The sequence below is a fragment of the Octopus bimaculoides genome, chromosome 8 (assembly GCF_046866305.1).
Source record: "Octopus bimaculoides isolate indiv1 chromosome 8, ASM4686630v1, whole genome shotgun sequence".
Taxonomy (NCBI): domain Eukaryota; kingdom Metazoa; phylum Mollusca; class Cephalopoda; order Octopoda; family Octopodidae; genus Octopus; species Octopus bimaculoides.
Window position 1 is genome coordinate 44194648 of NC_142935.1, and position 12834 is coordinate 44207481.

The 12834-nt window shown below is 35.5% G+C and overlaps 1 protein-coding gene across 2 annotated transcripts in view; it reads left to right on the top strand.

Moving 5' to 3' along the window:
- LOC106871746 (uncharacterized) overlaps positions 1–12834 on the top strand; it is a 50920-nt gene that overhangs the window by 15712 nt on the left and 22374 nt on the right. Inside the window, exons 4-9 of one of the 2 annotated variants that reach the window (XM_014918371.3) lie at positions 275–340; positions 1793–1856; positions 7353–7420; positions 8660–8735; positions 10818–10923; positions 12098–12188. In XM_014918371.3, coding sequence (XP_014773857.2) covers positions 275–340; positions 1793–1856; positions 7353–7420; positions 8660–8735; positions 10818–10923; positions 12098–12188 — 471 coding nt within the window. The remainder of the gene's footprint in view (positions 1–274; positions 341–1792; positions 1857–7352; positions 7421–8659; positions 8736–10817; positions 10924–12097; positions 12189–12834) is intronic. The other variant, XM_014918372.3, reaches the window with a different exon arrangement.

Genomic DNA, 12834 nt, shown 5'->3' on the forward strand with positions numbered 1-12834 from the left:
ACCGGCATGAAGGCCAGTCAGGAGGTACTGGCAATGGCCACGCTCGAAATGGTGTATTTTACATGCCACCTGCACAGGAGCCAGTCCAGCGGTACTGGCAACGAACTCGCTCTTCAAAATTCTACATTTATTTTTCTTTACATTTTTCTATTTTATCCTCTATATTTTACTAGTATTTTTTCTCTACAAATATTTTGTACTGCTTTTCTTTCATTTTCAATGTTTTTTTCTCTCTACATTTTTGTTAAACATTTTTTCTCTACATCCTACCAAGTGTTTTTCCAGCATCAATGCATGTTGAAACTTTTGACCAAAAAAATTCTGAAGAAAAAAGTAACAGGTATGTAGATTTTATCATATTATCACTGATTTTCTTATTCTCCATTTTCTTTCATTCCTTTTGTTTTTTTTGTTTTTTTTTTTCATTGTTATTATTGTCTTACCTTTTGTTTTATTTTTATTTTCTCACCTTTTCTTATTTCATTTAAGTTAGTTGTCTGGAAACCAAAACATGCATGGCTAGGAAGAGGAACAGGAGAAAGTTGTCCTTTTGGCTCTTTTTTTTTTTTAATTGCTTTGTTCAGGAAGAAGACACTCTACCCATGGCCTTTGTAGGCCCTCTAAGACTGGGTTCTTAGTAAACAAGACTCAGCAAAGTGTTTTGTTCTGTTCTAAGATGTGGGACACAGTAAGGATAACATGAAGGAGAGGAGAGATAGTTCTGGCAGGTGGGCCTGGGTGGAACTTGCTGGTTCAGTGGAACAGAGGCTGATGTAGTAGCAGTGCAACAGACAGTGAGAATAAACATTTTGTCTATGTACTAGTAGTTGCAGTGTATTAGTGAGGGATTTTTTAGACAATTATCTGAATGAACTTCTTTTGGATGTTGTCAGGGATGTTAGTGTGTGTAGCAGCAGCACCATTCCATATATGTGATAACAAGTCTAATGTAATCAACTATATTCCTTATCTGAATCCGAGTAATCATTAATGTGTTTGAAGTAGTCAAAAAGGTCTCACTTTCAGACTACTGAATATGCATCACCATTATCATCATCATTGTCATCATCATTATTATTAAGGCAGCAAGCAGGCTGAATCGTTAGCATGCCAGGTGAAATGCTTAGTGGTATTTCACCTGTCTTTATATTCTGAGTTCAAATTCCACCGAAATCGACTTTGCATTTCATCCTTTTGGAGTCGATAAATTAAGTATCAGTTGTGTACTGGGGTCCATCTAATTGACTGGCCCCTCCCCCAAAATTTCAGGCCTATAGTAGAAAGGATTATTATTATTGAGTGAGGAAGCAGTGCATACCATCAAAGTGACACAGAGGTATAAATATACAAAGCCCAATATACCCATCATGGCTACCCATCTGATAAGGGTATACCAGGCACATTCCTCACAAACATATGTGCATGACATAGTGATCTCATATCAAGATAAACAGCACATGACCTTGCAGGTAGGGCCCAGTTAGAATTTTCTTCGGGTCAAATACCCCATCCAGCTCAAAAGGTTGTTGAACAAAATTCTCATATTTTCAAAGGTAAATTATTCAAACTCCTAAGAATCCCTCTCAACACATGGCTATGATGTACCCCCAACAACTTCTGCTACTTATTATTATTATTATTATTATTATTATTATTATTATTATTATTATTATTATTATTGTTATTATTATTATTATTATCCTCCATCATCATCATCATCATCATTGTCATCATCATCAGCACCATTTAATGTCCATTTTCCATGCTTTCATTGTTGTTGTGTTTGTTGCAGTATAAACAAAGAAAATGAAAGCAAATTCAAGAAATCCGTGAAGTCCCGTCTAGTTGTGGCACAGGTCAGTCCTTACATTATTTTGTTATTATTATAAAATGTGGGGTGGAGGTCAATAAAGTCAATATTACTGACTCCACTGCTAAACTGGTATTTATTTTTATTAAAATTAAAAGAATGAAAGGTTTATCATCCCCTTCTAGTAGTGATAAAATAAAGTGCCACTGTTTAAAGTACTGGGTTCATGATAATCATTTTTATTCCTCCACAAATTTGAAACCTTGTACTAAATTTCAAATAGCTGACAGAATCTTAATTATTCATGGTTTGAGAAATGCCTCAAAAGTTGCCTTTCTTCAAAAAGAATTAGGCACACATTGAAAAACATATACATAAATATTCAACATTAATAAATGCCATGTGAGAATGCCATCACAAAACTTACAAGCTGTAGTATTGTTATTTTCTGGTACACGCCCTATAAGTAATTTTTCAATCTTTATGTATTATTATCTTGGTATCACTTACAAACGGGATGATAAATGCATTTTATAATTATTGTCATGATGTTTTTAGTTCTGGTTTATGCTTGATAAGTAATTTTCAAAGTCTTTACAGAAATGTTTATGTATTATTTTAGTTATATCAATCACAAATGGGATGGTAGATGCATTCCTTACTTATTGCCTTGCTGTTTTTAATTCAGTTGTAGGTCAGTGTAATTACTTAGTTCTTTTCAGATCACTTTTGCACGTCATAGTCTGCTATGTCGATTATTAATATACTATTGTCATTTTTGTCATGGGAAATGATGATGATCATCATCATCATCAGCAGCAGCAGCATTGTTTAACGTCTGTTTTCCATGCTGGCATGGGTTGGATGGTTTGACTGAGGACTGGCAAGCCAGGAGGCTGCACCAGGCTCCAATCTGATCTGGCAATGTTTGTAAATCTAGATGCCCTACCTAATGCCAACCACTCTGAGAGTGTAGTGGGCACTTTTTATGTGCCACCAGCATGGGAGCCAGTCAGGCAGCACTAGCATCAGCCATGTTCAGATGGTGTTTTTTATGTACCACTGGCACAGGAGCCAGTCGGGGCAAGTCTTGATGTGTTCTATTTGGTGGTATTTCTGCAAAAGTACATTTATACTGTCATTTTCTAAGATTGATCCAAGTTCATATGATTATCACATAACTTTTTTCTAGAAGATGATAAAACTAGATGAGCAGAGTAGCTTTACTACATTGCATCTGCAAATGTATTTTATGGAAATTAGTGTAGAATATCCTGATACAACATGGTGTATTGTTTCTGAAAATTTCCCCATAAAATGTGGTGTATTTTCCACAAATGATATCTGCCACTTCTTTTGTTGAAATTGTAGATATTCCTTCTAATATATTGTGATGGCCTGTCTTTGTATGATGACAACTGATTTTTCTGCTACCAACATTCCACCTGGATTTGTTAACACAAGCCAACGATAGTTTGTTTTTTTCTTCTTTTCCTTTATATGTGGAGTATTCAGTTCAGAAATTTATTAGCCATACAAAGACATGCTTTATAATTGTTCATCAAGATTGTCTTATGTACTGTCAATAGGTCCACATTTTTCTGCTGCCTTATGTTTTGATTTTAGCAGTCTGAAATCTAATTCAGTTTCATGAGAGAATTTTGTAGTGATAATCATAGTCACCAAGAGCACATAGCAGCAGCCTGTCTTATTAGGCAGCAAGGTGGTAAGAACAATTAATACCTGTCTTCTTAATTTTTTCCTTGACACTCAGTAGTCTCCCACAATCTCTTTTTGTGATATAAAATCACTGAACGTTGTATTATTATGTAGCATATAACTTATGACTTATTATGGTATATATAATGTTTTGTTCTAACATTCTTAGTGTTATAGTCTATATGATGTAGAATTGCCATATATTGCCATGGAAAATGTGTTAATGACACAAATGATATTTTATTTTGACCAACAAAATAATCATTTTCCATTTGCATTCACAAATCTTTCACTCACAGTTTTATTCATCAATACCCATGTATTAATATGGATCAGAGATGTCCAGTTTCTTTCCCTTCCATGGAATACTACATTATATTTCTAACTTAACAATCTGCCTCAAGGAACATTTTAATGCATTTAATAAACTAAAACTACTCAGACAATAATGAAGAGACTCTCAAGCTGAAGGCCATTTGCAGTATATAATTTTAGGTTATTTTTGAAAATGTTATGGTAGATGCGCTTGGTGCTCCCTCTTCCTATGTATTCCCTCAAATTGACTATTTTTATCACCAATCCAGTAGCAATAAGTGTAGAATGAATCATACAATTACTTTAGAATCGTTGTGAGACTGGAGCTTACAATCAAAATTTTTTCTCGAGATGGTAAGAACACTTTTCCATTTATCTTTTAAAGAAGTTCATCATGTTATGAAATTTGTGTACCTCTAACATTTTGATGTATCTGTCACATGATATTGAATCAATTGTATTCTTGTTTATCAATCAAAGCACATGACTGGTTCATTTTTTTAATATTTTTGCATCATCAAGAGACCTTAGATATTTTAATAAATCTTCACAGTATTGATAGTGATGTGTTAAAGTCATCTCTACAGTTTTCTATGGAAATTATAACCAACACTGATTTTGTTAAGACCTTTTGTATCCAAGACACCTGATGTAAACGACAACAATGAGATCAAAGATGAAAAATGGGTACTGGGCATATATGACATAATTCAGGAGTTTTTGTTCCTCCATCAGCACCCATCAAACCCATTAATCAGCCATGAACCCATTGCTTAAATAAACACCAAATCAACCCTATATCATTATTGGATATCCCAATTTTACACATTAAACACATTCCTGGAAGCTGGTACATAAATATCAATGACTTGTAGGGACATGATATTTCAAAATACCATGTCCCCTACAAGTCATTAATAGAATTGATAGTATTCTATTGAGATAATGACACACACAGTGATGGACTGGCTCTAAGAATATTGGTTGCCAAGAGACTAAGGAAGCCCACCCCAACTATGATGCTATCTTTTTTTTTTTTTTTGTTAGAAGTATTCTTTTCAACTGTCTACAAACACAGCCAGGCTGAAATAATTAATGCATTCTTCCAGGAGTGAGTAAAAAATTCTCAAACTTGAAGGGATGGGTCCCTTAGATACTAACATGGGCCCCCACATATGGATTCTAATGGTGCAGGGGCCCCACTTATCAATGGGCAAGCTGGCAACCTGGCCAGTCTGCCACTGGACACATATCCAAAGATAAAGTGAAAATACTGTAAAGTTCTCAATCAAATATTTACAATGATTTAAAAGAATTTAAGAGCTATGATTATTGTCTTAGTGATAGAAATTGGACCTTGTTGCATATGATTTCGATGTATACCATCCCTTCTTCTTTACTGGAATTAATATTTTTTTCTGTAAATGTTTAATCACCCTTTGGATTATAATTAGGAGTGTAGCTTATAAATTACCAACAGACAAGTTATGGTGGTGGTAATTAGATGGGTCATCTCTTGGTCTTTTCTTACAGTCCACTGTCTTTATTTCTTATTGTTGTTGTTGTTGTTAATATCGGTATCTGATTTTAGCACAAGGCCAGTAATTTCGAGTGGTGGGGGCTAGTTGACTACATAAGCCCCAGTACTCAACTGCTACTTATTTTATCGACCTCAACAGAATTTGAAATCAGAACGTAGAGATGGATGAGATGCTGCAAAGCATTTTGCCCAGCATGCGTCTTCTTCTTCTTCTTCTTCTTCTTCTTCTTCTTCTTCTTCTTCTTCTTCTTCTTCTTCTTCTTCTTCTTTTTCTTCTTCTTCTTCTTCTTCTTCTTCTTCTTCTTCTTCTTCTTCTTCTTCTTCTTCTTCTTCTTCTTCTTCTTCTTCTTCTCCTTCTCCTCCTCCTCCTTCTCTTCTTCCTTCTTTACCAAACACAGTCCTGTGTGTCTTGGGTATGTTCTGTAGTTTGTTTTAGTGTTGCTATTTTTACTATATTGAAAGTGCTTTAACATAGGATGTGTGCAGTGCCTGGCAGTGCTATTATCTGCATGTTATATATATTTGTAGGTTCTTGTTAGGTTATATATCATTATTATTATTTCTTTTTCATCTCAGGTTTTGTTGGAACTCCTGGAGTCTGGCATGTGTAGCAGGCTTACTGCCTGCAGCTTACAGTACCATGCTATTTATTCTTTTCAACTATCTTATACTTTCCTGATTATTCTGGCCATACCAAGAAAGCAAACCTTTTTTAACAGTTCTATTGGGCACTCTATTCCACTTTCCTTGATATTCCTTTTGATACCTTCTGATAATGTCCCCAAGAACGCAACAATAATTGGCACTGTCTTCACCTTCTTCATTTTCCATAGCCGAGCTATTTCATACTTAAGAGGACTGTATATATCTATTTTTCATCTTCCTTCTTGACTCTTCATGAGTCCAAGGGTATGCAACATCAACTATATAGCACATGTGGTGCATCTTGTCCACTATCACTAGATCCAGTCCGTTATACTCTAGTACCTGATCTGTTTAAGTTGGGAAATCCCTCAGAATTTTGCAGGTCTCTGGCTCCGCCACTCTCTGTGGTTTGTGCTGATATGACATCTTGTCTCTCTCTAGACCCCACTTTTAGCACTGTTTCCAATGTAGCACTTTTGCTACTTCATCATATCTCCACAACTGGTGATATGGTTTTGGGTTAGTCTAGGGCATTCGTTCACGAAATGGCAAGGATTTGGTCCACTCTATTACAGATGTGGCTCAGTGGAGACACTTGCTCATTACTAAGGTTGACCCTCCAATTCGTGGCCAAAGCTTGGTCTTGTGCTGCCAGTAAAGTGCTCTCAGCCTCTTTTTTCAGTGTCCCTTTCTTCAGTCAATCCCACCTATGTTCTCCAGAAACTTCAGTTATGGTTACGTGGAACTGATTGGATAGTCCCTTATTGCATAGTGCTTGTTCATGTCCTTTTTGTACTTCTTCCTTTGTTTTACCTTTTTCTCTCTGCTTTCAATACTCTATCATTTCTAACTGACAATAGCAAGGTTTCCTTATGTTGGGATAGGCATCTCAGTAAGCTCCCAAGTTTGATACATATGCAATCTTCCACACTTATCAGTCCCTTTCCTCCATTTTCTTTCTTCATGTATAGGCAATCAGTGTTAGCACATGGATGATGGGCTTCATGCATTGTCGAGAGCTTTCTTGTCTTCCTGTCCAACTCATTTAGGTCCTTCTCTGTCCACTTCAGAATTCCAGCACCACACTGTACTACGGTGAATGCACACAAGTTTATTGCCAAAATTATGTTTCTGGCCTTCAGCTTTGAAATCAATATGTTTCGCACTCATCATAAGTATTCCTTCTTTGTCTTTTCCTTAATATCTATCTGCCTCAAGTATTCCCAGGTATTTAGACCCAGATTCAGGTTTAATTGCATTCATATTATTAGTATTATTATTATTATTATCATTATTATCCTCAAAACTTTTAATCTCTTCCAGGTGGTAGATTCCGTCCGTGCTGGTGCTGTTTTTACATTTGACTATTGTATGCTCATAATTTTAGCAAGGTTAGTATATAAATACATTTCAATTACCAGTTATGTAAATCCTTATAGATCCTCAACTGATTTCCCACTCTCTCTTTCTCTCAGAGAGGCACAAGCACATACACAGACATATACACACACAGCAGTAACTTCCGCCTACCAAATTCAATCACAAAGCTTCAATCGGCCCGGAGATATAGCAGAAGACACTTGCCCAAGGTGCCATGTGGTGGGACTGAACCCGAAACCATGTAGCTGGAAAGCAAGCTTCCTAACCACACAGCCATGCTAGTGCCTAGAATATCAGTGATCAGGACATAGATGTACAACAAAGAAACTATGATTATATATGTACACACACACACACACACACACACACACACACACACACATGCCAGTATCATAAAATTATGACAGCACCTACCAAATAACTTGCAAGACAAAAACACCCTCATATGAGAAGGCAAGTTGTATTGAGTGATGTGGCTTTGTGCCAGGTGACGAAAGGTTAAAAAGTATGAAAAAGGGATAGGGGTCAGTGTCTTTTTATTGAGTACTTTGCAATAGATTTGCCTCATTTGGGGATGAATTGAGATGAGCTGTGTCACATATGTCTTCACTTCTCTCTTTCTCTTTCTATATATATATATATATATATATATATATATATATATGTGTGTGTGTGTGTGTGTGTGTGTGTATGTATATGTATATAGATAAATTGTTATTGTTGCTGTTGGAAAACTTCTTAGTGATGCTTTCTACATAGAGGACATAGTTAAGTGCAGACTATTATTGTATATGTAATAAACCATAAAGTATTTAATCAATTAAAATTATACCTAAAATGAACAAAATCGTAATTAGTGCTAATGATTGATAATTCTCTTCAAGAAAGGCAAGCAAGACAACTCTGAAACTCAAATTATTTAAATATTGAATGGGAAGTGGACATGTAGTGGAGGATGAATATGATCTTTTTGTAGGAAGCACAAGGACAACTCTTAACATTATTCAGTTTTATTAAACCTCCTCAGAAAAGCTAACTTTAGAATAACTGAGATGATAAAGATCTTGAATGAACAAAACATTTAGTGATCAGGCAATTTAGAAGAACATGGGAATGCATGTATTTTAAATAGTTGATATGATTCAATTAAAGCCAATTATTTTTAGTTTGAACAGTGAATCTCAGATCTTTTCTCTTGCTAAATAAGTTTGACTAAAGAATTTAAGTTATTCCTGTTTCTATTCTTGCAGTATGATTTCTGTTCTTGGTTTGGTAGAAAACAGTTCGGTTGTTTTAGTAGCCAGTATGTTGATATCACCATTGATGGTAAGTAAACCTTGATATATTATTGTTATTTGAACAGCTTGTTGGTTTTATTAAAAAAAAGTCTGTAGTTATTATTATCATAACACAGTAATAGCCAAATATTGAAGCATTTAATTGATGTTTCTCGCTTTGTCCATCCTAACTTTATTTTGTTTGTAGCTGTTGAAAGATTTTAAATTCACATGTTATGGTCAGGAAAGCAGGACTAAAAGGCCATTTTATGTGACATTAAAATTTGTAAAGAAGAATTCGAATGTCTTCAGCAGTAGATATATTAAAACATCCATATCATCACAGTAAGCTAAGAGTGATATCACAAAAACATAACAGTTTATCAGTTCTATAGTTAGTCAAAAACTGGTGTCAACTTTATGTTATGGTTGCAAACTTATCATGAATATCTGGACATTATGCAATATCTGTAGCTGAAAATAATAAAATTCTTTTTCATAGGCACAGATGTGGCTGTGTGGTAAGAAGCTTGCTTCCAAATCAAATGGTTCTGGGTTCAGTCCCACTGTGTGGCACCTTGGGCAAGTGTCTTCTGCTATAGTTTTGGGTCAATCAAAGCCTTGTGAGTGGATTTGGTGGTTTGAAACTAAAAGAAGTTCATTATATATCTATGTGTGTGTCTGTGTATGTCTGTTAGTGTATATGTGTGTGTGTGGCTTTGTGTCAGTGATTGTCCCTCACTCCTGCTAGACGACTGGTGTTGGTGTGCTTACATTCCTGTAATTTAGCGGTTCATCAAAAGGAATCAATAGAATAAATACCAGGCTTTAAAATAATTAGTACTGGGATTGATTCATTCAATTACAACTCCTTCAAGGCAGTGCCCCAGCATGGCCACAATCTAATGACTGAAACAAGAAAAAGATAAAGGATATTACATAAAATGACCTTTCACTTATTTAGAGTTCATATTCTAGGTGGTAGACCTACCATATTTGATGATATAAAAGATGCATGAGGATATTAGATACATTCAAATTTTAGCATAGGGCCTAGGGTGACCTTTTGAGACTTTTTTGTATAAAACCATGTCTTATATGCCATCAAATATAGTAATCTGTCCTCCAGTTTAACACCACTGCATGTCACCCAAGGTAACATTAATGGAGTTCATTTCTGTTGCAAGGATTCTGATCAGATCATCAGTCTGAGAATAACTCCCTACCACCAATTTCAGAGGCCTTGAAAAGGTCAGAAATCACAGAAGCTGCCCTTCTTGTTCTACCTTCACCTTTATAACACAAATAAAAACATAAAAATGGCAGTGATAGATGTATAATGAAAAAAAATTTTTGGTTGGTTGACAGAAGAAAAATCTGCATGAAGTCCAAATATAAAAGTATTTAATTGTTAGCTAAAAAAAGTATTGTCATTGTAACAACATCAGAAAAAAAAAGAGAAAAATTCTCTGTCCAACAATAATTCTTTCTAATATAAACTCAAGGCCTGAAATTTTATGGGGAGGAGTAAGTTGATTACATCGACCCCAGTACTCAACTGGTACTCATTTTATCAACCCTGAAAGGAAGAAAGGCAAAGTTGACCTCGGTGGAATTTGGACTCAGATCGTAGCAACGGGTGAAATACTGCTAAGCATTTCCCCCGGCGTGCTAAGGATTCTGCCAGCTCGCCACCTTTGTCTGTACAACAATAATGCCAGCAGTGACAATGAGTTGTAGTAGTCATTGAATTCTGTAGTGAGGGGATGTAAGTTCCTTCTAATAGTTGGCTTTAGCTGTATTACTACCACTGGTCAGTTATCAGGCAAGTCATCACTATGTACCCAATGGTCTGTCAAAGAAAAACCAGGAGAGAAAGGAGACAAACAGTCTCATCTTGGAAAGTAGAGCACAAAGTAGTTAGGGAGAGCAGCTGGGTATGAGCTGATTTATGTGGAGAGAGAAAGAGAGAGAGAGATGTGATGCAAATTCACACTGAGTGTTGGATAGAAAGACTCTGTGTGCAGGTTCTATGTAATTCTTGTATTTGCTAGACTTTTCTATCTTTATGCTTTGTGTATTGTAGTTTTATGTATATTTTTAAATTGTTTTTCTCCTGTTCTTTTGTCAGGGCCCAATACTGGCTGGGACTTTTGGTATTGTGATCCAAAATTATTCTTTACGAAATCTTGGTCTGAGATCGGAATCAATTGGTCTTGCATTGTGCATTATCTGTGGTCAGTTGAATACTTTCTTTCATTGTTCGAGTTGGATATGTACAAACTGTGTGAAACATGTGGAAGAAGTGTGATTCTACATGATTGTGAGATATTGATGTTTGATGTGGAAAATCTCTGAAGAATCTGAAGAGAAATGAGTGTCAAGTATATGATGCATGTGTACCTGACCCACAGGTACTTTTAATGGGATATACTCTCTTGCAAGTGTGAAGGCACATGGTTTATTGGTTCAGGTAGTCGGCTCACGATCATAAGATCAGGGGTTCAATTCCCACTGGTGCATTGTGTCCTTGAGCGAGACATTTTACTTCACATTGCTCCAATCCACTCAGCTGACAAAAGTGTGCAGTACCAGTAATTCAAAGGGGAAGCTTTGTCACATTCTGTGTCATGCTGAACTCTCTGAGAACTACATTAAGGGTATGCTTGTCTGTGGAGTGCTCAGCTACTTGCACATTAATTTCCTGAGCAGACTGTTCTGTTGAACAAATCAACTGGAATGCTTGTCATCATAAACAAAGGAGTACCAAACTCTCTTGCAAATATTCATTAAGACAAGAAGGTCTCCAAGTGTGTGAGTGAATGCATGTGTGTATGTATATGTATGTGAGTATGTAAGTGCATATATATATATATATATATATATATATATATTAATGTTTATTTTTATGTAAAGTTATGTATAAAAATATTGTAACATTAAACTGAAGATTTGCTTAATACTTTTTTAGTAGAGTACATGTTTGTTAAAGAATTAAATTTTTAAAAGCAATGAGGTGACAGTGACTTCAAAGTTTCAGCCTACAAGCTTTTATCAGACAATCTGTTGAAGGCTAGAAAGCAGGAACTTCAAAGTTATTGTCACCCCTCTTCTTATATATATATATATATATATATATATATATATATATATATATGTGAATAAAAATAAATATACAAAATAAAAAAATATATATATATACAAAAAAAGGGTTTTGTATGATCGTGTATAGAGAAATATATTATTTAAAAGAGTTCCAACTGTGTCTGTTTTTTATGTTTTATTTATATTCTTATAAAATTAAATGGTAAAATGAAAAATGAAATGAAGTGTTGAATGTCTTATCGAATATATGAAATATTGAGTATTAAATATAGAGAATTAAATATATATATATATATATTCATCTAGGGTTTATCTTTGGCCTAATCATTGGTGCCATCCAACTCCAAGGAGTGACTGGATATATTGATGAGTGGCCCACTATAGAAATGAAATCCAGGTAAGGGTTGTTTTATTATTATTTTTTTTTTTCCATCTGTTGAAACAGTTCTGCAACTCTCACTTGGAATGTCTTTTAAACATTATGGCATTTTTTAAAGTATCACCCCTACCCCAGCTCTGTGCTGTGTGGGGACCTGCATGTCAAATAATGGACCCAATGTTTCCTATGCATGTTGTAAAAAGTTGCTAAAAGAGGTTGAAGTAGGATCTGCACTTGGCCCTTGTAGAACCCTTGAGAGTAACAACTACTCAAACAGACCCCATTTTGGAGAGTTGTTCCCTGAATGATGCAAAGGTGTCATCCACCAGGAATAGTAAGAGGTGCAGCAATATCAGAGGTAGGTTAACAGTGAAGATAGTTTTTGTGTGTAGAAGGTGCACAGGTAGAATTAACTCTAAAAATGTACAGAAAATAGATTCCATCACATCATAGTGGAGAAAACCAGAAGCAGTCGATAGCTTCCATTACCTAGGTGACCAAGTCAGTAGCAGGGGTGGATGCTCCGAGAGTGTAGCTGCTAGAATAAGAATAGGATGAGTAAAGTTCAGAGAGCTCCTACCACTGCTGGTAACAAAGGGTCTCTCACTCAGAGTGAAAAGCAGACTGTATGATGCCTGTGTGCAAACAGCTATGCTACATGGCA